Source organism: Polypterus senegalus, chromosome 7, assembly GCF_016835505.1.
Source record: "Polypterus senegalus isolate Bchr_013 chromosome 7, ASM1683550v1, whole genome shotgun sequence".
NCBI lineage: Eukaryota > Metazoa > Chordata > Cladistia > Polypteriformes > Polypteridae > Polypterus > Polypterus senegalus.
The window spans coordinates 28,496,026-28,519,186 of record NC_053160.1 but is presented as its reverse complement, the minus strand read 5'-3'; the positions used below and the strand labels follow the sequence as shown (position 1 = coordinate 28,519,186).

Here is a 23,161-nt window from a genome sequence, read left to right as displayed (position 1 = left end):
TTATCCACGGAAGATGTACCATATTACCTTTGTTGTCGCCTGTTAAAATTTTACGTCAGAATTGTTCGACAGCATAGTTTATTGATATGCATTTAACCGATTTGCCGTGTAAACGAAACAACAATTTTCATGTTAATTAGTTTGACTTCGTGATAGGATTGCCCGTGTACTCATTTCTTCTGTTGATAACCCTTCGGGGTGAAATTCTTCAATAAGATTTGGACATAATAAGTCTTCTTTTATTAGGAACTTAAAGTGAGGAAAACTTAAAAATGTATAAGAGCTGAGAGCGCAGGAACTGTGTCTGACAAAAGCATTCACATGAATAAGAGGTGAGAGGAGTGTGGGCGTGGATGAAAAATGGTTGAGATGAGGGCGGGACTTGGAAAAAATCTCTTGGCAATAGTCTCTTCTCAAGATTTTCTTTTATAATAGAGAGATATATTGTCACTTAGAAAAGTAGCAGTATACTTTTGAGCACCAAAACCACTTTTGGTTTGCTAAAAAATAATCATTTAAAACAATGATATTCATCAATCAGACCACTGTCCAACATATGCTAGGTCTTCTACATATTATTGTAACTCTGAACATAAAATACATCCTTAGCATAAGAATACATAGTACATTTTTAGTTACATTTAACGTTCCATCAGGTATAATATAATAATATGCGACAAAACACAGTCATAAAACGGTAAATTCTGCTCAACACTACTTAAACATTTATAAACTACGCATTCATTTGTAAATAGATATTTATAAAAATGTGACATTAAATTTGTTCCTTTTTCGTTGTTTTTGCCAGATATATTTCAAACAACTTTTAAAGCAAACTTCCATTTTTTCCTCAGAAACTGTCTTTATTTCAACCTAAATGTCCAAAGTTATTTGCTTGTTAATGCAGTTTAAATAACTATTGTCATTATGTTATAAACTACTGCCTTTTGAATGTCTTTACATTAATATTTTATAAATGCAAAAAAGGTAACTTAGAGGTCTCATTTTAGCCTTTTAATATTTTCTCCGAAGCTAAAATGTAGACAGGTTTGAAAACTATCTTTTAAATGCAGTTACACTTTAAGAGTTTGAGTATCCCTAGTGATGCAGTACAAAATATGACAAAGTGTTCATTTCAATACTCTTGATTAGTCTTGACTGGGGAATGCTTTAAATAAATTAATTAAATAATTCTTAACTTAAAATATAAAAAATGCAGTCTCTGTATATTTGTAAGTGTTCAAATAAAATGTGCATTTATAAAGATGTTTTGAAAAAACATAACCATTGTTAGGATAAAGATTTTACTAAAATTGCTCAGTGAATGTTTTGACTTTTGTTAGCGATGAGTCACTCACAATGAATCATTAAGCTTTTTAAAAGTACATTAGTCAAGAATGCCAAATACTAAAAAACAGTAACGCTAATGTACATCATCACAATATTAGCCTAAATGTGCATTTAATTAAAGTTATAAATACTGATATTTAAGTCCATCATTGTAAAACCATCCACAGGCAGACTTAAGAAAACAGCATATAAGCTAAATAAACAATGTTCAAAAATAACACTTGTCTGAATTAGAATTACACTAGTCACGGTCTTTTTAATTTATAACGTCTTGTACACACAAGCACAAAATGATGCAATGAAAATATACTATAAACAACACCAATGTGTGATGCAAACTAAATCATATAACAATTAAATCAACAGGCCATACTTTTACTAGATTTAATTGTAATCCACAAACAAAATAAACAAAACTAAATATTCAAAATAGCATGCTAAGGTACAAAATGAATGCCAGAGAACACCTGTTTTTCATGCTCTATCAATATCAACATAAAACATTAAAAAAGGTGAATTACTGAATCGAAGGCCATAGAACATAATTAAGCTATTGTTGATTAATTCAATTATTTAAGAAAAAAAAATCTATTTTTATTTTGGTCTACTATATATGCTTTACAGATCCAGCATTTCATTCTAGACCAAAAGCAGGCAATCTTAATCCTGACATTCCACAAACACTATAAGTGAGTGAGTATATATTTTAGTACAATCAGTTCCTTAAATAGAAGACAGTTCTTATTATTAATTCAGGATCTCATTTATTTATGCATCTTGGGTTAACCAGAAAGTGCCTCTAAATAAACGAACAGCAAAATGCTGTTTGGACCACAGTTGATAAATCGTCATTAACCTTCAACTTTTTCAGTCAGTTCTTTTAAAATTTTATTACAAAAGATACCCTTTATTTGCTAGCCACTATTTATTGGCTGTTAGATAAATAAAAAAGAAGAAAATACTCATAACACAGGAAAATGCAAGGATTTGTGTATACCTAAAACATGTTAAAAATATGTATATTTCTGAATTTAATAGATAATTAAAATAAACACTGGTTATTACACACTTAAGTACAAATTTTCAGCGTTATTATCTACCCTAATTACTGACTACGAAGGCTAAAAAAAATCTAACATAAATGAATAACAGTTTAACAATTAAAGATTACAACAGAAAAAAGTATGTAAGATAAAAAAAAAAAAGGCAAAATATTCACAAAATATTATGAACAGACAAAACAAAGCAGGGGGGCAAAACAAACACTGTGTATAGTTATTATTAATAAAAATTAACAATTGTTCCTAAATTAATATTTTTCTGCATTTGTCTGACAATTCCTATAACTGCTATAAAAATGGTGGAATATTAAAAACGTTTAACAAAACTAAAAATACTGTAATACTGTATTGGCAGACTGGACCTGAAAGAAAGAAAGAGAGGGAGACACACACTGGAAACTTCTCGTTGGGGAGTTAAGGGAATAAGAACGACATGATGTTATAATGCAATTTTGCAAAAATCCCTCAGTTTTGATGTGTGCTTTCCAGAGAAACATGCTTCGGACATGAATTGACTCAAAGATGTTAGGAGAGGGTGGGGTTACGTCAGACCTCAACTAGGCAGAGGGAGGCTTCAAATTGGCACATGCGGTAGACATGGAAGAGGAGAACAATGTGGGTGAGTGGGACAGAACTGAAGCAGCAGAAGCACTGGGAGACGCAAAGCCAAACATGAAGACATGGGTTTACGTGCTATGTTTTTTTATGGGCTACTTTTAATGTATGTTCCCTCATGTATCTCACACATTGTGAACCTGCAGCTGTACTCAGTAACTACTCTGATATAGGACTACTTTAAGGCAACAATTAAAGAACATATTCAGTTTCACATTTTTAAAAACTGTGATAATGAAAAACAATCTTAAAAACTGACTTTTTTGTGTTTTAATTTATCAATCTCAGCAGGGCTGCTCTGTACCCCCAAAGTGTGGCATGGTGGCCTCACTCCTGCTCTATGTAACATACATCTTCAGCACAAAAATTATAATTCAGGGCAACACAAGGAAAGTAGAGAACAGAAGATATTGTACACTGAAACGTCAAGATCAAAATAAAGTGAAAAAGCAGGCAGTATGAAAGAGTAGCTGAAACTAGTTTGATTCCTAAGTGTAAGGAGTTTGCAAAACCTCCCAAACTTCACATCCGTTTCTTAACATGCTGTTAGTGTAAACACCCATAATAAACAACTTAATGCGAGTGCATGATGTATTAGACTGTCCCCTTTTTCAGATATTTACAATTATGATTTAGAAAAGCTAAGCACAGGAAGCAGGTGGGTGGGTGAATGGAGGGGAGGATGAAGGTTACAGTATACCTGCCCATTTGCCCTGGTTATATGAACCTTGTTTAAGAAATTTTCAGACTGTGACAGAGATTAGCAGGGCTAGTTTCCACCTGCCAAAAAAACACAGTGTTGGGCACCGACCTAAAATATTTTTTGTGGCACTAAATGTCTACTCAACCTCCATACATTTTCTTCTAGAGTAACTAAACATTTAAAAGGTTAAATCAGTTTCTATGATGGCTATATGCACTATTTAATACTGGAAAAATAGGGGGGCAGTTAATGATTTGGAAAGTACTGCACTGTTTTAATTTTAAACTCTCTACACCTTTTATTTAGAAATACCATTGATATAAAAGATTGCACTGCAAAGTTCCATCTCCAAAGAACATCTTTTAACAGGCCTCTGCACAGGCTTAACATTGCTTGGTGGCCTCTGACACCTGCTGGCCTTCAGTACTTGTTCTAAAACAGAGTTACAGGAAGGAAAAAAATAACAGTCATGGAGTCTGATAAAGGATACATTTTTGTCTTTGAAACCAATCAAAAAAAACTACAATGTGTTTTCAGCTGAGACATGGTAAAGACTAGAAAAGCCTACCACAAAGCCCTCAATAACAAAGGATTATTGGAAGTGTCGAGGCGTGAAGCTTGACTTACAACAGCTTACAGAGATCCTTTTATTGCTGAACAAAAACAGAATAATAAAGATTGTGAAAGCAAGTCTCACATTAAGTTGAGAACAAGAATAAAAAAGCAGCATACTACACCACTGTAAAATACATATATGTAATAGCACTGACTTTTCCAACTTTCTTTTCACATATAATTTATATCTTTCACGCTCTATGAACATTCCTGTTTAAAGTATTTTGGAGTAGTCTTTTATGTATGTCAGTATATGAGAGACATCTATTCAAAATAATAAAAGAGTCAGCTTACCTGAAATCATCAATCTGCACCAGAAATCGAACTATGTCAAAGTGCCCTTTTAGCACCTGCAGTTCTGTATAACAATTCTTTGGTTGTTCTTCCCCAATGAACAGCAATGATGTCTTCTACAGGAAACAAATATTAAAAAAAAAATAGATAATAGTCTTCATATTACACTTTTTAAATAGTGTTATAGTAACATGAACTGAAGTGGTATAGTTCTCATTCTTCCAAAAAAAGAATTTTAATTTAAATTATAGGTGTTTTGCATTGTTTCTGCTTTGGTTTTGCACACATCTCCAGCATGTGTTTTTAAATTTGTCACGTGTACATGGATGAAACCAGAGATGTACTGATGTCCAGACCAAAGTTGGTACCTGCCATCCATCCAGTGTTGCTGGGATAGGCCCTCACAACCCTGAATTGGATTAACTGAATTTTAGAATGTTGACATAACATGCAAATGTTCCTTAATCCCAGTTTCTCACCACACAGATTGCAGAACTCAGAACACCCAGACTGACAAACTATATATATTACATATATATTGTGGCAGAGCGTCTGCACCCTTGGCCGGCTGGGATGCCTGGATATTGGAAGGACCAGAAAAGAGAGTGTGCTCAGGGCATTATCTTCCCCAGAGTGCTAGATGGCAGACCCCAGGATTTCAGCAGTCCTTGGATTAAAACGTGTCTATGAGAGTTCTGCATTGCCGTTTCGGGCTCTGTGGTTGCCGCCAGGGGGTGCTGTAGGGACTGCAGAACCCTATTTTGTCGGGCTTCTACCTCACCCGGAAGTGCCTCTGGATCACGTTAACAGGCCAATGGATGTACTCCCGGGTGCTGCATAAAAGAAGGCCGCTGCCTTCACTCAGGGAGCAGAAGTCGGGAGGATGGGAGATGAAGCTTGCTGGAGGAGGAGGAGGAGGAGTGGAGGGGGAAGGACAGACAGGAAGAGAAAGAAAAGAAGATAAAGTCCTGTGCTTAGTGCTCCATTGTACTGTGGTTTGGTGGGGTACAGGAGAAAAGCATGTCCCACTTGAAAATAAAGCCTGTGTTATTGGACTTGTGCCTGTGTCGGGTGTGGCATGCCCACTGTGGCCATATTATATATATATATATATATATATATATATATATATATATATATATATATATATATATATATATATATATATATATATATGCAAACATTGCAACTGCAAACATTCGCCACAGTGCCTCTTTCAGTTGCTAGAAGCAGATCATAGAATGGTTGAATAGTTTACTGTCAAATAATGCAAAGAGTACGTGACACGTGTCTCGCCCTAATTCTGGGCTCATCAGGCGTACACAATCACTGCATCCCCTCTCAGGGAATCAAACCTCGGACGTCAGCACTAGAGGCGAAGCCTCTTGCGTTGCGCCACAGTGTGTGCTTCGTTTTATTTGACAGTATGTACTGTAGGTCGGGGAAACTGATTTGACAACAAGCAGCCACCTCTGCAATCAATACAGAAACAGTTGCTGAACCATTGACACAGAACAAAGAGTCATGCAACTATGCTATACATTCATATACAGAAAACTAAACAAGTAATTTTACACAATTAAAAATTCAATCAAGCAGGAGCAGTTTGGCTTTAAGAGATGTCACCAATAAGACTAGCTATGTTTACGTTATTACTGTAATTCACAAGATCAATCCTTAATGCAGAGGTGTCAAAGTCTGCCAGCCTGAAGGTTTACATTTTTTAATATAGGCTAGGGAGAAGAAATGAGAGTGCATCCTCACAGCTTTTGAGACCAGTGTTCAATTTTTTACAATGCCATGCGTATTTTGACTTTTTTTCCACCACCCCAAAATACCATATAGGTTAATACACCACTCTTCATCTGGGCTGCCATATACAAGTATGCGTGTAAATACGCACTGTGATGGATTGGCATCCAATTCAGCATTGTGCTAATGTTCAGATACATAAAATGTATGCCTTTTTATGATTACCACTGACTCTCAAAATATTTACAAAATTCTTGTGCCCCACACAATTCTGCTAAACGATTATACAATGCTGGAAAATATACAGTGCATCCAGAAAGTATTCAAAGCGCATCACTTTTTCCACATTTTGTTATGTTACTGCCTTATTCCAAAATGGATTAAATTCATTTTTTCCTCAGAATTCTACACACAACACCTCATAATGACAACATGAAAAAAGTTTACTTGAGGTTTTGTTAACTTTTTTAAAAATAAAAAAAAACTGAGAAATCACATGTACATAAGTATTCACAGCCTTTGCTCAATACTTTGTCGATGCACCTTTGGCAGCAATTACAGCCTTAAGTCTTTTTGAATATGATGCCACAAGCTTGGCACACCTATCCTTGGCCAATTTCGCCCATTCCTCTTTGCAGCACCTCTCAAGCTCCATCAGGTTGGATGGGAAGCGTCGGTGCACAGCCATTTTAAGATCTCTCCAGAGATGTTCAATCGGATTCAAGTCTGGGCTCTGGCTGGGCCACTCAAGGACATTCACAGAGTTGTCCTGAAGCCACTCCTTTGATATCTTGGCTGTGTGCTTAGGGTCGTTGTCCTGCTGGAAGATGAACCGTCACCCCAGTCTGAGGTCAAGAGCGCTCTGAAGGAGGTTTTCATCCAGGATGTCTCTGTACATTGCTGCAGTCATCTTTCCCTTTATCCTGACTAGTTTCCCAGTTCCTGCTGCTGAAAAACATCCCCACAGCATGATGCTGCCACCACCATGCTTCACTGTAGGGATGGTATTGGCCTGGTGATGAGCGGTGCCTGGATTCCTCCAAACATGACGCCTGGCATTCACACCAAAGAGTTCAATCTTTGAATCATCAGACCAGAGAATTTTGTTTCTCATGGTCTGAGAGTCCATCAGATGCCTTTTGGCAAACTCCAGGCGGGCTGCCATGTGCCTTTTACTAAGGAGTGGCTTCTGTCTGGCCACTCTACCATACAGGCCTGATTGGTGGATTGCTGCAGAGATAGTTGTCCTTCTGGAAGGTTCTCCTCTCTCCAAAGAGGACCTCTGGAGCTCTGACAGAGTGACCATCGGGTTCTTGGTCACCTCCCTGACTAAGGCCCTTTTCCCCCGATCGCTCAGTTTAGATGGCCGGCTAGCTCTAGGAAGAGTCCTGGTGGTTTCGAACTTCTTCTACTTACGGATGATGGAGGCCACTGTGCTCATTGGGACCTTCAAAGCAGCAGAAATTTTTCTGTAACCTTCCCCAGATTTGTGCCTCGAGACAATCCTGTCTTGGAGGTCTACAGACAATTCCTTTGACTTCATGCTTAGTTTGTGCTCTGACATGAACTGTCAACTGTGGAACCATATATAGACAGGTGTGTGCCTTTCCAAATCATGTCCAATCAACTGAATTTACCACAGGTGGACTCCAATTAAGCTGCAGAAACATCTCAAGGATGACCAGGGGAAACAGGATGCACCTGAGCTCAATTTTGAGCTTCATGGCAAAGGCTGTGAATACTTATGTACATGTGCTTTCTCAAATTTTTTATTTTTAATAAATTTGCAAAAATCTCAAGTAAACTTTTTTCACGTCGTCATTATGGGGTGTTGTGTGTAGAATTCTGAGGAAAAAAATGAATTTAATCCATTTTGGAATAAGGCCGTAACATAACAAAATGTGGAAAAAGTGAGGCGCTGTGAATACTTTCCGGATGCACTGTATGTTGTTCATGAACTGCGAAATCCTTCAGTCTGTAAGTAACTTATAGTACTACACATGTGTCTATTAATCTGAACCCTTTTCTTTCATTTTTCTCTTTTTTTTTTTCTTTAAAAGCCAGTTAATCAAAATATAAGATACAACATTTTTAAAAAATAAATGAATGGATTGACATTTTTATTTTTTTTGCTGTAGACAATTAAAAAGGTAATGTGAATACTATTACTACTCTGCTTTGGTCTTTCCAATGGCTTTGGGTTGCTACAAAGATCCAGTACAAAATTCTTGTCTTGACCTATACAGTAGTTCTCTAAATGGTTCTGCTACTCAATATTTCCAATCCTTGTCCTCTCCTTATGTCCTTTCAAGAAGTCTCTGTTCTACTTCTGCTGACCATCCCTCCCCTTGCCAGACGTGCCAAGACTGGACAATGCTTGCCCATTCTTTCTCCAAAACTGTTAAATGGTCTCCATTTATCTATTTGAACTGCACAGACAAGGAGTTTAGGATACTGTCTTTTGTCTTAGTCTAGTTGCAGCTATAATTATGTAGTAGGTCTACTCCCTTGTGCTCACTTTTTATCTTGCTCTCTGTTGGTTTGATGCTTGTACCTTCATTCTTGTATATATTATAACTTGCTTGGTAATTCACCTTAGATAAAGGCACCTGCTAAATAAATAATATAGGCTGGGGAGAAGAAATAACAACAATAATAATAATAATAATAATAATAATATAAAAATGCTGAAAAAGGAAATTAACACATTTATTTTTGTTACTGTAATGCACAAAAGGCACAACATTATCTGACAAAACAACAACAATGTATTTCTTGCATAGCCCAAAATCACACAAGGAATGTCTCAATCAGTTTTAATAGACCCTGTTCTTTGACAGTCCCCCAGCCTTGACACTCTAAGAAGACAAGATAAAAACTCCCACAAAACCTTGTAGGAAAAGGAAGAAATTTTGGGAAGGGTTCAGAGAGAGACCCCCTTCCAGGTAGGCTGGGCATGCAATAGGTGTCAAAAAATGGGGAAAATATAACACACAAAAGAGAACACAACTAATCCTTTCACAGAGCTAGATGTCCAATGAATCATGGCCACCTCGGAAATACAATACAATTGGACAAACTACTTTGTTCTTGTACAGCGCACCTCACCAAGTGCAGGTGCTGAGCAAGACAATGAAAGAATAGATTATTACACTCACTAAACATCTGTTACAATACATAAAAAGCAAAGTAGAACAAATTGACATAAATTAAAAAACAATATTTGTCTATCAGTTAATTGTAGAACTAAGGCCAGATTACAGAAGAGAAGACAGACAAGCCGGACACAGTCAACAACATACTCCCCATACTGGCCATTCTACATTTGAGCGCTGGGCTGGCCAATTTGATGAAAGGATCCTTCTACCCAATTGTTCCAGTGCTCCTTTAACTGCTTTTAAATTTTAATTTAAATTTAATTTAATAATTACATTTTTATTTAATTTAAGGATACTTGTATGGTCAGCATTGACACATACCTTTATCATCAGGTTTGAGCTGCTCAATTTAAATTTTAAATTGGATTTATTAGGAAATGGAACAAACCTTAACAAAACCGATAATATAATTTCTCAATGTAGTCTCCACCCTTCACAATTTGCACCATCTGTCTGGAAGTGCCTGGATTCCAGCAGAATAAAAGGTTTTGTCTTGTCCTTGCAACCACTCATGCACCCAAGTTATTGTCGAACACTACATGATGAGGGGTACTAGTCACTAGTGCAAGTTACTGTGACTTGCTGGACACCAATGTGAAGCCTGCTATTATCTCCAAGCAGAAGGGTCTACTGCCTCAAGACGTCCTTTTACTGCAAGACAATGCCCACCCACACACTCCTAAGAACACCAAGGCTTATCTGGATTCTGCTGGAATCCAGGCATTTCCTGGCAGGTAGTGCATGTGCATTGCGAAGGGTGGAGACTACATTTTCTAATAAATCCCATTTTCTAACTTTAGCTTGACCTCCCTTTGTACTTTTATCCAGAAAGCATACATCAAACATGTCATTGTCCTTCAGATCAGTGAACAAAGACATGAATAATCCATTGACTTTCTATTTGTTGACTGGCAGTCCTGGCTCTGTCCAAGTAGCTGTCTATGGAACTTCGTGCATTTGCATCACAGTGGAGAAACCTTTGAAAATCTCTAATGGAAACATCTTCAGTACGCAGATCTCCTCTGGCTATTTTAGGACAACCTATAAGTCTTTCTACAGCTTCCATAAAGTAGCCTCCCACAACTTTTGAATTGCTGCTTGTAGTAAATGTATTTAACCAAATAATATTTCTGGAAATATCCATCAATGCAACTATTTATACAAATACTGCATTGCTTAAGTTTGTAATAAGAATGAAAATGCCATATATAGTTTGGTCATCTTGCAAAATAGTTACACCAATGGAGTCTTCTGGCTTTTCTAAGACAAACTCCTCTTAGATCTAGCACCTTCAATATCAGATGAATATCTTTCTTCTTAACATGCAAACCATTTTTTTGACATTTTGTATACATCCATTGGTAGCCATGAAGCTGATCTGTACTTTGCAATTGTTGCTGTATAAATACAATCATTTCCTCAATGTTGCTATAGACCTTACGATGAAATAGACCTTTAGACTTCAATATATGTTTTAAATGCCTTTCAGTGATAATGTATCCATGATGAACTACAAGAACAAGTGCTATGTCTTTGTGTTAAGACCAAGCTGAAAGAATACTTCTATAAGGTCTCCAATTTCCATTTTTCCTAAGTGCTACTATGAAACCGAACCAATATGCATCAGAAACTATGTATAGGTATGGATCCCCTTTTCAGTTACTGTGCAGTTAAAACTATCTGGTGTGCACTTGGTACTAGCTGGTGATAAAATCCACAGAAAAAAAATTACACAATGGCCCTTCGGGGGCTCCAAAATAAACAAATAAAATAAGGCTGAAAAAAAAATTAAAAATGTACATATAATGTTATTTCAAATTGAGATGGGGGGATTTTTTTATAATGTTAACAAAATGCATAATGTAGTAAGAGAATAATCACAACTCATATGCCCAATTATTTAGTTATTTTTAGAATCTATTTGAAAAAGCCACAATCTGACTTACAGACCAGTGAACAGATTAATCACTCTACATTATTCAAAATATTTAAACAAGAGGTTACATTGTAATATAAAATTTAAAAAATGTTTGCAGACCTTGAGAAATGTCAATTGCCATGAGTCAACTACAGTTTTAGTGCAGTTAATTTGTTTTTCCTTATCATGAACATTAGTCATGACAGTTACACAACAGGTCTCATATTAGCTTGAAGTAAACAAAACATCAAAATCTGCTCAGAGCATAAAAGGACACTTCTTTGAACAGCTCAAACCTGATGAAAAAGGTATGTGTCAATGCTGACCACACAAGTATCCTTAATGTAAATACCTAGAAAACAGTAATATCAAACTCAAGGAATAAATTACCCTGTATAGTTTGTAACGATGGCCATTAATTTTTTTTAACCAAATGTTTTCATGCAGAATGGGGTTAAACAAGTTGTCTTACTGGACAAGTCCCCTTCTTATTCATTAGCGAAGAAAGAGCTTTCCTATACAGCACATGAACTTTACTTAAAACTCATAGATAAGCAATATAAGATCTTTGTATGAACACAGGCTTATAAATGAGAATACGTTGCAAACAATATTCTTATTCAGGCCACACCAATTCCATTAAATGATGTACAGGGTAACATTTTCAGATTGTTTTCTAAATGTATGTAAACCTGTCTGAAAACACCAAAAATGTGTAAATCTTCCCCATTTGACTGGTTTGTTAGCCAAGTGTGATGTTTGATTTCGGAGTAATCCTGATATATATCTAAATTCTGTAAGGCAGAGGAAAAAATAAAACTGGATTTCTTTGTCAGGTCTAATGATAAAGTACAGCTTTGGAAAATATACTCTCAGAGTTCTGCCAAAATAAATACAGTAAAATACTTGACTGTTTCAAGGTGCAGCTCCCAGTGGTTGATTTATAAAATATAGGAAAAGACTTTGACACAGTAGAAGTGAGATCAAAGGGATACATTTAATCATGTTGCCTAATTTCAAATTGTCACAGATTTTTTTTTTGCTTGTTACATACATTACTGCTCAAAAGATTTAGAACACAAGTTTTTCTTCAAATGTAATGAATTGAAAGCAATGAATGACCTAAAATTGTGAAAATGTAAGAAGTAAACTGCCAAAGGTTTAAATTTGAAGTTTAGGTTAGCAAAAACTGAAAAAAATTCAGAATAATACAAATGGGCCTCCTTCAGGGAACAATAGGTTACAATCTACAGATTTTCTGCAGCAATTCAAGTACATTAAGCCTTGCACATTGAAGCAAACAATTTTCACAAGTGTCCCAGCTCCTGTTGATTACTTAAAAACCCCTCTGTCTGTCTTAAAGCACAGTTGGAACAGACTGGGTTACTACACCCTCTGAAATACAACTTGGACAATATTACACTGTAGAAAGTTGTAAATTCCAGTAATAATGGTAAGAAAATGACCATTAACAAATAAAATGACTTGGAAGTGTAGGCCTTTCATTTAGACAAACAGCAAAAAAAAAAAAAAGTGTCAGTGAGTATGGTGCCCTACGCAATCCAAAGGCAATTGGAAACTGGAAGGAATTCTGATAGATTGAGATCTGGCAGACCCAAAGTCACAACCCAATCAGAAGATAAGTTTCTGAGGGTCACCAGCTTACGTGACAGGCAGCTCACAGCAAAACAGCTTCAAGCACAGCTTAACGGTGGTCATAAAAAGCAAGTCACAGTTTGTACTGTGAACAGGAGATTTTGTGCTGCAGTTTGACAGGGTGAGTGGCTGTAGAAAAGCCATTCCTTAAAGGACAAAATAAGGCCATGAAATATTGGCTGTGGACTACTGAAAACTGGAAAAAAGTCTTATGGACCAATGAATCAAAATTTGAAATCTTCACTTCATCGCGCAGGATGGTTGTACGCTATCGAGTTGGTGAAAGGATGGTTCCTCAGTTTGTGACACCAACTGTCAAAGATGGAGGAGAAAATGTGATGGTCTGGGGTTCTTTTGCTGGAGGGAGAGTTGGTAACTTGCACAGAGTGACTGGCATTCTGAATGAAATGTGTTGCCACAGTTTAGCGGTTATATCAGCAAAAGATGCCAGCTTTGATTAATTAAAAATCTGAATACAATATGTATTTAATAATTCCTTATTTTTTATCTGCCATTGTTTATTTGTTCTATGCCTTGATTTCATGAAACATTAATACATTAAATTATGTGCATTTCCATTAAAACTGGAAAAACCAAGGTGTTCTAAAACTTTTGACCAGTAGTATACGTGTGTTGTGCAGCCGATTATGTATCAATCATGGTTATTCCATTTTGTTCATTTGTTTAATTAGACTTAGGAATACACTTTCATCACTGGCCTAGAAACTACTTCTTCAAATTAGGGGACATGAAATTCACAATTGATGAATAGATTATTAAAGCCTCCATTCTACAGCTGAAAATAACTGTTGTTACATAAATCCTAGCTGAAATCTAAGACTGTTGCCTGGACAAGACTGTAAGCGGACATTACCCAGGGACAAATTAGGGAGGGAGTTTATTTCATTCTGAACTATAAAAGAACCATAACATAAAAATAAATTAATTGTGTAGTGTAAATGACAAAATGGTAAACAATTACCAGAATACTAACCTCGGCTGGCCCTTGTGCTTCTCGTCCCCCAAGGAGCCATCGCAACATCACTAATTTCTGTTAAAAAAAATGCATCCATTAGAACCACTCAAATTAACCGTATATATTAAAAAAAATGTAAAACAACCAGACCCTTCACACCCCAACAAGTATTTTCATCTATAACTTGTTAATTATAATGTTACGTCTCAACCATTGTATCATCGGAGTATTACATGTGCCTATTTAAAATTTAATCTGTGGAATTTTATTCCTTGAGTAAATTTTTGGTATACCATAGCATGGCAAGAACAGCTAAACTTAGCATAGAAAAACCATATTATTATAGTAAGAAACTGAGGTTAGTCAATCTAGAAAATTGCAAAAACTTTTAAAGTTTATTTCAGTGCACTTGCAGTAACCTTTAAGCACTGTGGTCATACTAGCTTGCGATATAAATGTACCAGAATCTCTTACTTTGGTAATCATCAATTAACTGCACTACAAAATACAGTCCAAATAAATACCTCTAAGAGTTAACGCAGCAGGCACATCTCAACATTAACTCTTTAAAAAAAGATTGTAAAGTAAGCCTTCATCACAGAGATGCTGCCAAAAAAAATGGCTACTGAAGGCACCAAATAAGAAAAAAACTTGGTTGGTCAACGAAATGCAAGTGGACATCTGTCCTTTGGTCTGCTTAATCCAAAAGTGACACTTTTGGTATCAAATGCAATTTCTTCAACACCCAAAACTTTTTTTTGATGAATCTCCAGATGCCAGTTATTTGCCACACACAGTAGATCCAACTGCAACAGGGCAGAATGCTCCCACAGATCACCTGCTGGTAGATTCCTGACTTAAAACATTGTTGCAGTTTGCGCATTATTGTAAAATAAAGATTCAACCAACTTTAACTATCTAATTGACCAGCAAAATGGGCTTTTCTGTCTATTTTTTTTTAGTTGTGTAGTGTCTTGCCGGTTATAAAATGCACACAATTACGAATCCATGAAGACCGTATGAAATGAATTAAAACAGCGAGTGAACTGGTTCATTGTAAATGCCATTGTTCAATTATTTATGAAGTGCACTCCATACAAGCTCTTTATCTTGGAACTCTATAAAGAAATGAGTTACAGCTTAAGCTGGAATGGATGTGAAACAGTGACTATTATATTCAGTTATTGATTGAATAATAGCAGTTCAGTTTTTCATGTCTGTGTCTAGACAGCCAGTTTGCTAACTGCCTATGTTCCCAGCACCTGCAGCTAAAACCACATCTGTGTGTTTGCACTGAATTTCAGAGTATTGTACTTCAAAAATCATGTCTCTGCCACTAGAGGTCATGCACGATGCAGTTTAGGTGTAGTCACAGTAGGTCTACAGAAAGCTTAAGTCGTACAACAGAGAATTAAGATACCTTTAGTAATGCTTAACATTAAACAGTCAATGCAAACACCATTGGATGTAACAGATTAAGTTATAAAAATAAGTGGTCAAATATTCAGACGATGCTATTTAAGGAAGGTAGGCAAGTGCATGTGTGTGTCTCTGCACAAACTTAAGGGAGACTAAGCAAGTCTCAGGACTGGGTGATCAGACATAGTCATGTCGAGACAGAATGTAGACAGGTACATACGGTACTTCTACACAGTTTAGTAAACATTTTTACAAAGCTACCGGTATTTTGACAGGAAAATCAAGTTAAACATAATTACAAACGTGTGCAAAACAGAGAAAACAACTTTAACCAAGGGCCTTTTAAATTTGACTTTTTTTTTTTTTTTTTACTTGCCTATAAATAGAAGTTTGTTGATGGGGTAAAAAATTCTGTACTGAGTTTAGTTACATTCTGATTCTATAATGTTCAAAACATTAAGAAAAGCTGATTTTAGCATAGTGTCATATGTACAGATGTCTGTGGAAAATGACATTTTTACATCTTAAAGATGCAATTTTATTCAGAAAACAATTAATGTTTGTGCTGTGAGAAGTTTCTGGATGGCTACATTCAGCAAAGATACTGTAGATTAACTAATGTAGAACAAGCAGTTTCTGACATATCCGTTCTGAATGCTCAGACCTATGCACAATGACAAGTTCCAAAGGAATTGAGCCATCTTCGTCAAAAAAGTTGCATCGTGCTTGCCATGTTGCATGCGCCAATCCTATCGTTTTTGGTCCAGTTTGTTCCATTACTTATCTCAAAAACCTAAATGGGATTTTTGCAGTCTGCTCTGTTTAGTTGTAGGACCAGGCCTACTTATTTGCAAAATGTTTGCTAAAGCAGTTTGTCAGATACATAATTTATTTAATACATATAGATGTACATACTGTGGGGTACAGCCCGGACACAGACAGGTAGACATGATGGTTTCACAACACACACGTTTATTCACAATATTTACAAGTATAAGTGCACAAACCCAGTGCTGCAGCACCAATCACCCCTCAAGTCCAGGACTTTCACACAATGTCTTTCTCTTCTGGCCGCCTCCACTCCTCTCCTCCAAGACTTCATCCCTCTTCCACCCGACTCCAGCCCTCGTATGGAGGGAGGCGGCCCCATTTATATCCACCCGGATGTGCTCCAGGTGTCTTCCAGATGACCTTCCACTGACATGCCCTTGTGTGGCGGAAGCACCAGCTGTGTACCCAGAAGCACTCCGGGTGTCCCCGTTCCTCTTCCCCCCGGGTGTGGCGGAAGTGCTGAGGTCCAGGGCTCCGAAAGCAGTGAGGCGCCCCCTGGCAGTGACCACGGGCCCCTACAGGGTTGAGCTTCCAAGCTCCCTACCCATGGTCCCCAAAGCAACCAGGGCGGTCGCCCCCACATGGTCTGGGGAAGGTTCAAGCCCTTGGGCGTCCCGGCCGGGTCTCCTCCCCAGCCGTCTCTGACAAAACACATACATACAGTCAAAGAAATGTATAAGTGAAGATAGCCAACAGCTTGTCCACCCAACCAAAGCACATGCTTGATGATGAAGAAAATGAAATGAACACACACAAACACAACACAAACGATCTGTAAAGGTCAATGTGCAGTGAGGCATCAAGGCACCCTGTACAAATCTATCTGTCTATGCAGCTTGTTTACTTCATTTCACCCAATGTGTTTAGTTTCAGATTAAATATTGTTTAAGTTGTTCATCTGACTCAATTTCCTGTTCATTTTACTCAACCTATTCAAATGATGACCCACGGGCTACATGCAGCCCAGAAGCAACTTCTGAGTGGCCTGGTCAGTAGACCCGCCAGAAACGCAGAGAAAAACCAAGAAAAACACACTCTGTGAGCCTTCAGAAATTCTTACAGTAGTACAGACCACGAATGCAATACTCTGTGTAGCCTAGCAACATTCAACCCACAATGCAGCACATTGTTGTGTGTCTAGAAGTGGTAGTATTCTATGATACTGTGATGACTTGTCAAATGAGCCACTTTTCTGGGGGAATCTCTTCCTGCTCTTTAACCATTCACTCCTCATCTCACCCTTATCCTGTCACTCAGCTCTCTATTGGGTATTTGGCCTTAGCCCTCACAAAGTGCTTTCCCCCCCAAGAGTCAAACACAGCCCATGCTATAGCAAAACACATCACAGTATCGACACAGATGTGGTGATTTAAAACAAACCTATGTTCCCTCAGTGTGCAATAGACGTTGTATTCATGTGTGTTAGTTACTGTTATCACTTGCTATGGGTTTGTGCACTGATAGCTTTGATAAGCGCCAACAGTTCTTTTTTTTTAACTTTCTCATATACGAAGTTTAGGGTAAGTATTGTAATCGTCCAAAGACATTAATCTCGATGTTTTAGACCTCCCTGAGTCCGAAAATACCATTTTTGGAATTATGTCTGTGTGTCGGTCTGTGTGTGTGTGTTATGTAAACACGATAACTTGAATACTTTTACATTTAGGTCAACCAAATTTTGCATACAAATATTAGGTACAAAACGTAGATTTCTATCAACTTGGGCTATTTACGTTAATGGAAATGGCACTTTACCTTTTATTCATGCAGCTGCAGAGTCCGATTTATGCAACTTTACTTTTATAATAATTGTTTAATATATTATTCATTTGATTTGATTTGTTGTTGATGGTTCTTTAATGTACATCTCTCTATTATAAAACAAAAAAATCTTGGAAGGAGACAAGACATGATTTTCTCGGAGACACTTTAACGAGACAAGGCAGTGAGACAAAAGGACAGCTGCTGTACAAGCTTTTCAATGTTCAAAGCTTTGCGCGACATGCAGACCATGCAGCACGGCACAAGAAGCAAGCTGATTGAGCATAGAGGAGGTAAAAAAAAAAATGTATTTGTTTCCCATTGTATCACTGTTTAAGAGGGGGTTTTGGAGGAGCGACCACATCTCCTTAGCGTGCGTTCAGCCTCCCTCTTCACAACGTGAGAGGCAGAGACACAAAGTGGCTGGCGCATAACACGCCCTTGCGATTTTCGAGCGAAGCGAGCAAGGGGCAAATATAAAAATATTATAATAATATTCCTTTGTTAGATGTGACCAGATTTAAACAGCAATAAATGAATAAACATTACTTGCTTTTCAATGCATTCATTTGTTTTGGTTTAAAATCTGTCATTACATGCTTCTTATCGGCCACTGAAAATGTCTGGCCTAGCTAAATTTCTTGTTTGAAAATCTGGTCCAACTGAATTTGTAATTGAATAGCCCGGCTCTACAAGTTAACAAGTTAAAAAACTATAAGTTATTGTATTTGATTCTATTTTTTAACAGTACAATTGACAGAGTTGTATTTTAAAATCTTCTGTTGAGTGATTTGCTGCTTTATCACTAGAGTGTGTTACAAGGAATTATGATTTTTTTGTGTTTTTGCTTTGTGTTTTGTTTTTAGTGTCTCAATACTACCATAAATACTTTAACATATATCATCATTTCCTTAATTTTTTACTATCATACTGTTCAAAAGTGTATTCTGAATGAAATTTCATAATCAGTACAGTATAAAGAATTTTCCTACTAAGAATTAATTGAGCTCAATTTCAAATTACATTGACCTCTTATTAGATACAAATCTATAAATCTTACCTCTTAATATATACAGTATTAACATTAACAACCTCGTAATCTGATCAGACTGCTAACCCTACATAAACACACTGTGTGAGACAACGACAGTCTTTTAATGTTGGGCTTCTTTATGCACTCTTACACATTTACATGTATACTTTGCCAATTCAGAGTTGCTAAATATTAACCAGAGAAAATGTCACACTGATTCAGAAGGAATGTGCAAATTCCAAACAGATAGTACCCAGGACTCTAGAGCTGGGAGGTAGCAGCACTAACCACTGCACCACGATATCACCCCTGAAATTTTTAGTAAGCATTCACATGTTACTATGGAGGTTTCTAATCTCCAAGATTTTCCAAATCTGATTTAACTTTAAATCAAAAAATCCCTTTATTAGTGCTTTCTTTATTTATTCTTTCAGCATTGAGTCCATGATATTTGCTGTGCCAGACCATTATTTATTACAGCTTTTCTAAAACTTCAGTAAACATCACAAAAACCCAAGTTTTAACCCACCTAGTACACACTACAAACATACATGACTGTCTGCCCAACACCAGACACTATCCAACCTGCACTAAACAGTAGGCCCAGACAGTGTCTCACCTTTCTACTTGAAAATCTGTGTTGATCAACTGGCCTGTCTTCAGATGAGTTTTCAACAAATCATTAGTGTTGTGTGAAGTTCCCATGTGCTTCAAACAAGCCACAATCATACCAAACCCACAACAGGACTGAATAACTATCCATCCATCCATTGTCTAACCCGCTGAATCCGAATACAGGGTCACGGGGGTCTGCTGGAGCCAATCCCAGCCAACACAGGGCACAAGGCAGGAACCAATCCTGGGCAGGGTGCCAACCCACCGCAGGACACACACCCACCAAGCACACACTAGGGCCAATTTAGAATCACCAATCCACCTAACCTGCATGTCTTTGGATTGTGGGAGGAAACCGGAGCACCCGGAGGAAACCCACGCAGACACGGGGAGAACATGCAGGCTTTGATATCTATGGTTATAAAAACCTTTAGGAGGCTGCTGTTTATCTTACAGTTCCTCTGTTAGACCACCTTCAGTGTCCCTACCAAGCAAACAGGTCAGCACTACATCCCACAACATCTTAACAACCCAGGGACCTATGCAAGAATACAGTTTGTGGACTTCAGCTTAGCGTTTAACAGTCATCCTTGAACACCACCACTGTAAACTCACCCAGCTTTCTGTCCCTGCCTCCACCTATCTGGCGACTGGGGAAAATTCAACTCTAGCTTCCATACAATCAGCACTGGTGTGCCCCCAGAGATCTGTGTTCTCCCAATGCTCTTCTCCATCTATACTAATGACTGCACACCCTAAGAATGCCGATGTGAAACTCCTCAAATATGCGGATGACACAACTATCTTTGGACTCAATAAAAATGGTGACAAATCTACATACAGACAACAATGGTGACGAGCTGGCATTGAGGGCTGGCCCTTTGGTGTGGTCAGAACAACCTGGAGTTAAACACACTCAAAACTGTGGGGATGACAGTGGACTTTACTAATTTATTATTATCTCCTCCTCCATAGTTGACAATAATGTGTCTTTTGTGGAAACTCTCACGTTTCTGGGATCTATAATTACTTGGGATTGACATGAAAGAGCAACACTGAATCCATCATTAAAAAGGCACAGCAGTGAATGGATGTCCTGTGACAGCTGAATGAGTTCAATCTGCCACAACAGCTGCTGGTTCAGTTCTACACAGCAATCATCGAGTCTGTTCTCAGCTCATCCATCACGGTGCGGTTTGGATCAGCATCTAAACATGACAAGAATGGGCTACAACGAATAATCAGGCCTGCTGAAAAAATCAGTAGCACCAGTCTTCCCACCTTATAGGATCTGTACTATTCCAGATTCATGAAGAGGGCAGGGAAAATTATCACCGACCCCTCACATCCAGGCTATAGCATCTTTGAGCTTCTCCCACCTGCTAGACGTTATAGTCGCAAAAACCACTCCACAAAAAGGCAGATTTAAGAACATATTCTTTCCACAGGCCATTAAGCTCATAAATGGCTAATGTAACTGTCTTTGTTCAGTCTAGCCAGCAAAAAATATCTTGCAATATTCTTATATTTAGCTAAGGCTTAAATCAACATTTCTTGCACTTTTTATGAATATGTCAACATTCTTATCCTTGTATCACCGACTTATTAACTATGTGTATGCCTGTCATGTAACTAGGTAATCATCAAAAAAACGTTGTAAGATTCCTTGCAAGGGAGCATATTTTGCCACTAAATTTGACTTGCTCTGATCTAATCTGAAAATGGCATAACTCAGTACAGCCCGGTGCGGGACGGAATCAATAAAGACAGCACTGGGCACAACTAACTTCCCAATTTCTATCGCGCACTGTTGTCGACTCTTGATATCCTAATTTCATTTGTTCTTGTAGTCCAATTTGTCGGCTTAACACTGCATTGTAATACTGTTTGATAAATAAAAGAAGGACCATAACTCACTGTTTGTTTGAAAATATAAACCAGACCATCCATACGCACAATGCAAGCATTGCTATTAAACATTCTCCACAGTTTAAACAGTGACACAAGCATAAACTAGTCAACTGGAAAGTAAATGAAAAATGTACCTGTAGAGATTAAGTAATCACTCCGCAAGCTAAAATCAAACCCCTTTCTAAAACCCCTCAAGTCATTCGCTGCTTCAGGACTACAGTCCGCTACCCGTCATCACTTCTCGTAAACACTGGCCAAGCACGTGTTAACGTGTCACGTGACTGGGAAAACAAGACGTACGGAAGCCCTTTGAGGACAAACGTGCGAAACACGCTCTGTCTCCTGAAACACGCTTTGCCTGTGATTGAGCGTGATCATCGATTAAATGACGCTGGCGAATATTTTTTTCCAGCTAGCATGAAGTATCATTAACGATACAATGTTAACTATGAAAAAAACACATATGCATATGCTAAAATGAGCGTCTCATAGCAACAACTCGCGGCGGAGGCGGTTACCATGGGAACTGAAATTTGAAATTCTGGCTTTGAGATTTTCAATTCTCTGCGAGGGTCCCCTGGGATGCTGAGAGAGTATGTGTGCTGGGGGTGATAGGAGCTTGTTTGTGAACCATGTTGTTTATTCAAGTAAAAAACGAGTATTTTACAGTATGAATGGATCTGTGTACCAAAAAATGTACGTAAATTATTGCAAACGGAATGAGAACCAACTTGGTTATGTTCTGCTTTAAGGGTAAAGACCTGCTGGCGTTTGTGCAGTAGCTGTTTAGTGTTGAACCCAGTGAAGATTCTGTATTTTTGAGGATTAGTGGATTAATTCTCTTCATCACCTAAACTAAATTAGACTTAATTCTAATTACATTCTGTTAACTTGATATACAGTAATGTATGATGTTTAGAAACAGTGCAACAATAAATATTTGTTTAAAATTGTGTTAAATAATATTCTTAAATCTACCTACTTTAGTCAAGGGTCATGGGGAGCCTGAGCCTCCAGTTATATTTAAGATGAATACATGTACTAGGTTAGGTAGACTATTTTCCCACAGGAAAATTTGTTTGAGGCAGAAAAGTACAAAAAACACATGGCAATGTTACTGAGATACAAGAAAGTAAACCAAGATACAAACACTGACAACCCATATATAATTGCCCGCGTAAATCAGAAAAGTCCAGGGGAAAAGTTAGGGAGCCAACTTGGTCACCCCATTTAATCTGTAGCAAAAGAAAACAAGTGCATGATGTTGCCACATAAACAAAACAAGGGCCATCAGCAGCCATCTTTCTGTGTCTCAGCAGGCTAATCTCTTAAGGGTAGGGAAATCCGCTTTTTATAAGGCTCTGAACAGAAGTGGTGAGGAAGATGGAAGTGGCAGAGAGGTCCAGTATGTTATAACTGATCCTGTTACCAAGTACAATAAACAATTAACGGAACTGAGGATCCAGGAAGTGGTTTTGGACTAAGAATATGAA

The 23,161-nt window shown here is 37.5% G+C and overlaps 1 protein-coding gene across 1 annotated transcript in view; it reads right to left on the bottom strand.

Moving 5' to 3' along the window:
• The window catches only part of wdr41 (WD repeat domain 41), a 75,562-nt gene extending 53,577 nt beyond the window's left edge, over window positions 1-21,985 (bottom strand). Inside the window, exons 1-3 of the mRNA XM_039758401.1 lie at window positions 21,803-21,985; window positions 14,117-14,173; window positions 4,639-4,754 (exon numbers count right to left, since the gene is read on the bottom strand). Of these exons, the coding sequence (XP_039614335.1) occupies window positions 4,639-4,754; window positions 14,117-14,164 (164 nt within the window). The 5' untranslated portion in view covers window positions 14,165-14,173; window positions 21,803-21,985. The remainder of the gene's footprint in view (window positions 1-4,638; window positions 4,755-14,116; window positions 14,174-21,802) is intronic.
• Between the last annotated feature and the right edge of the window lie 1,176 nt (window positions 21,986-23,161).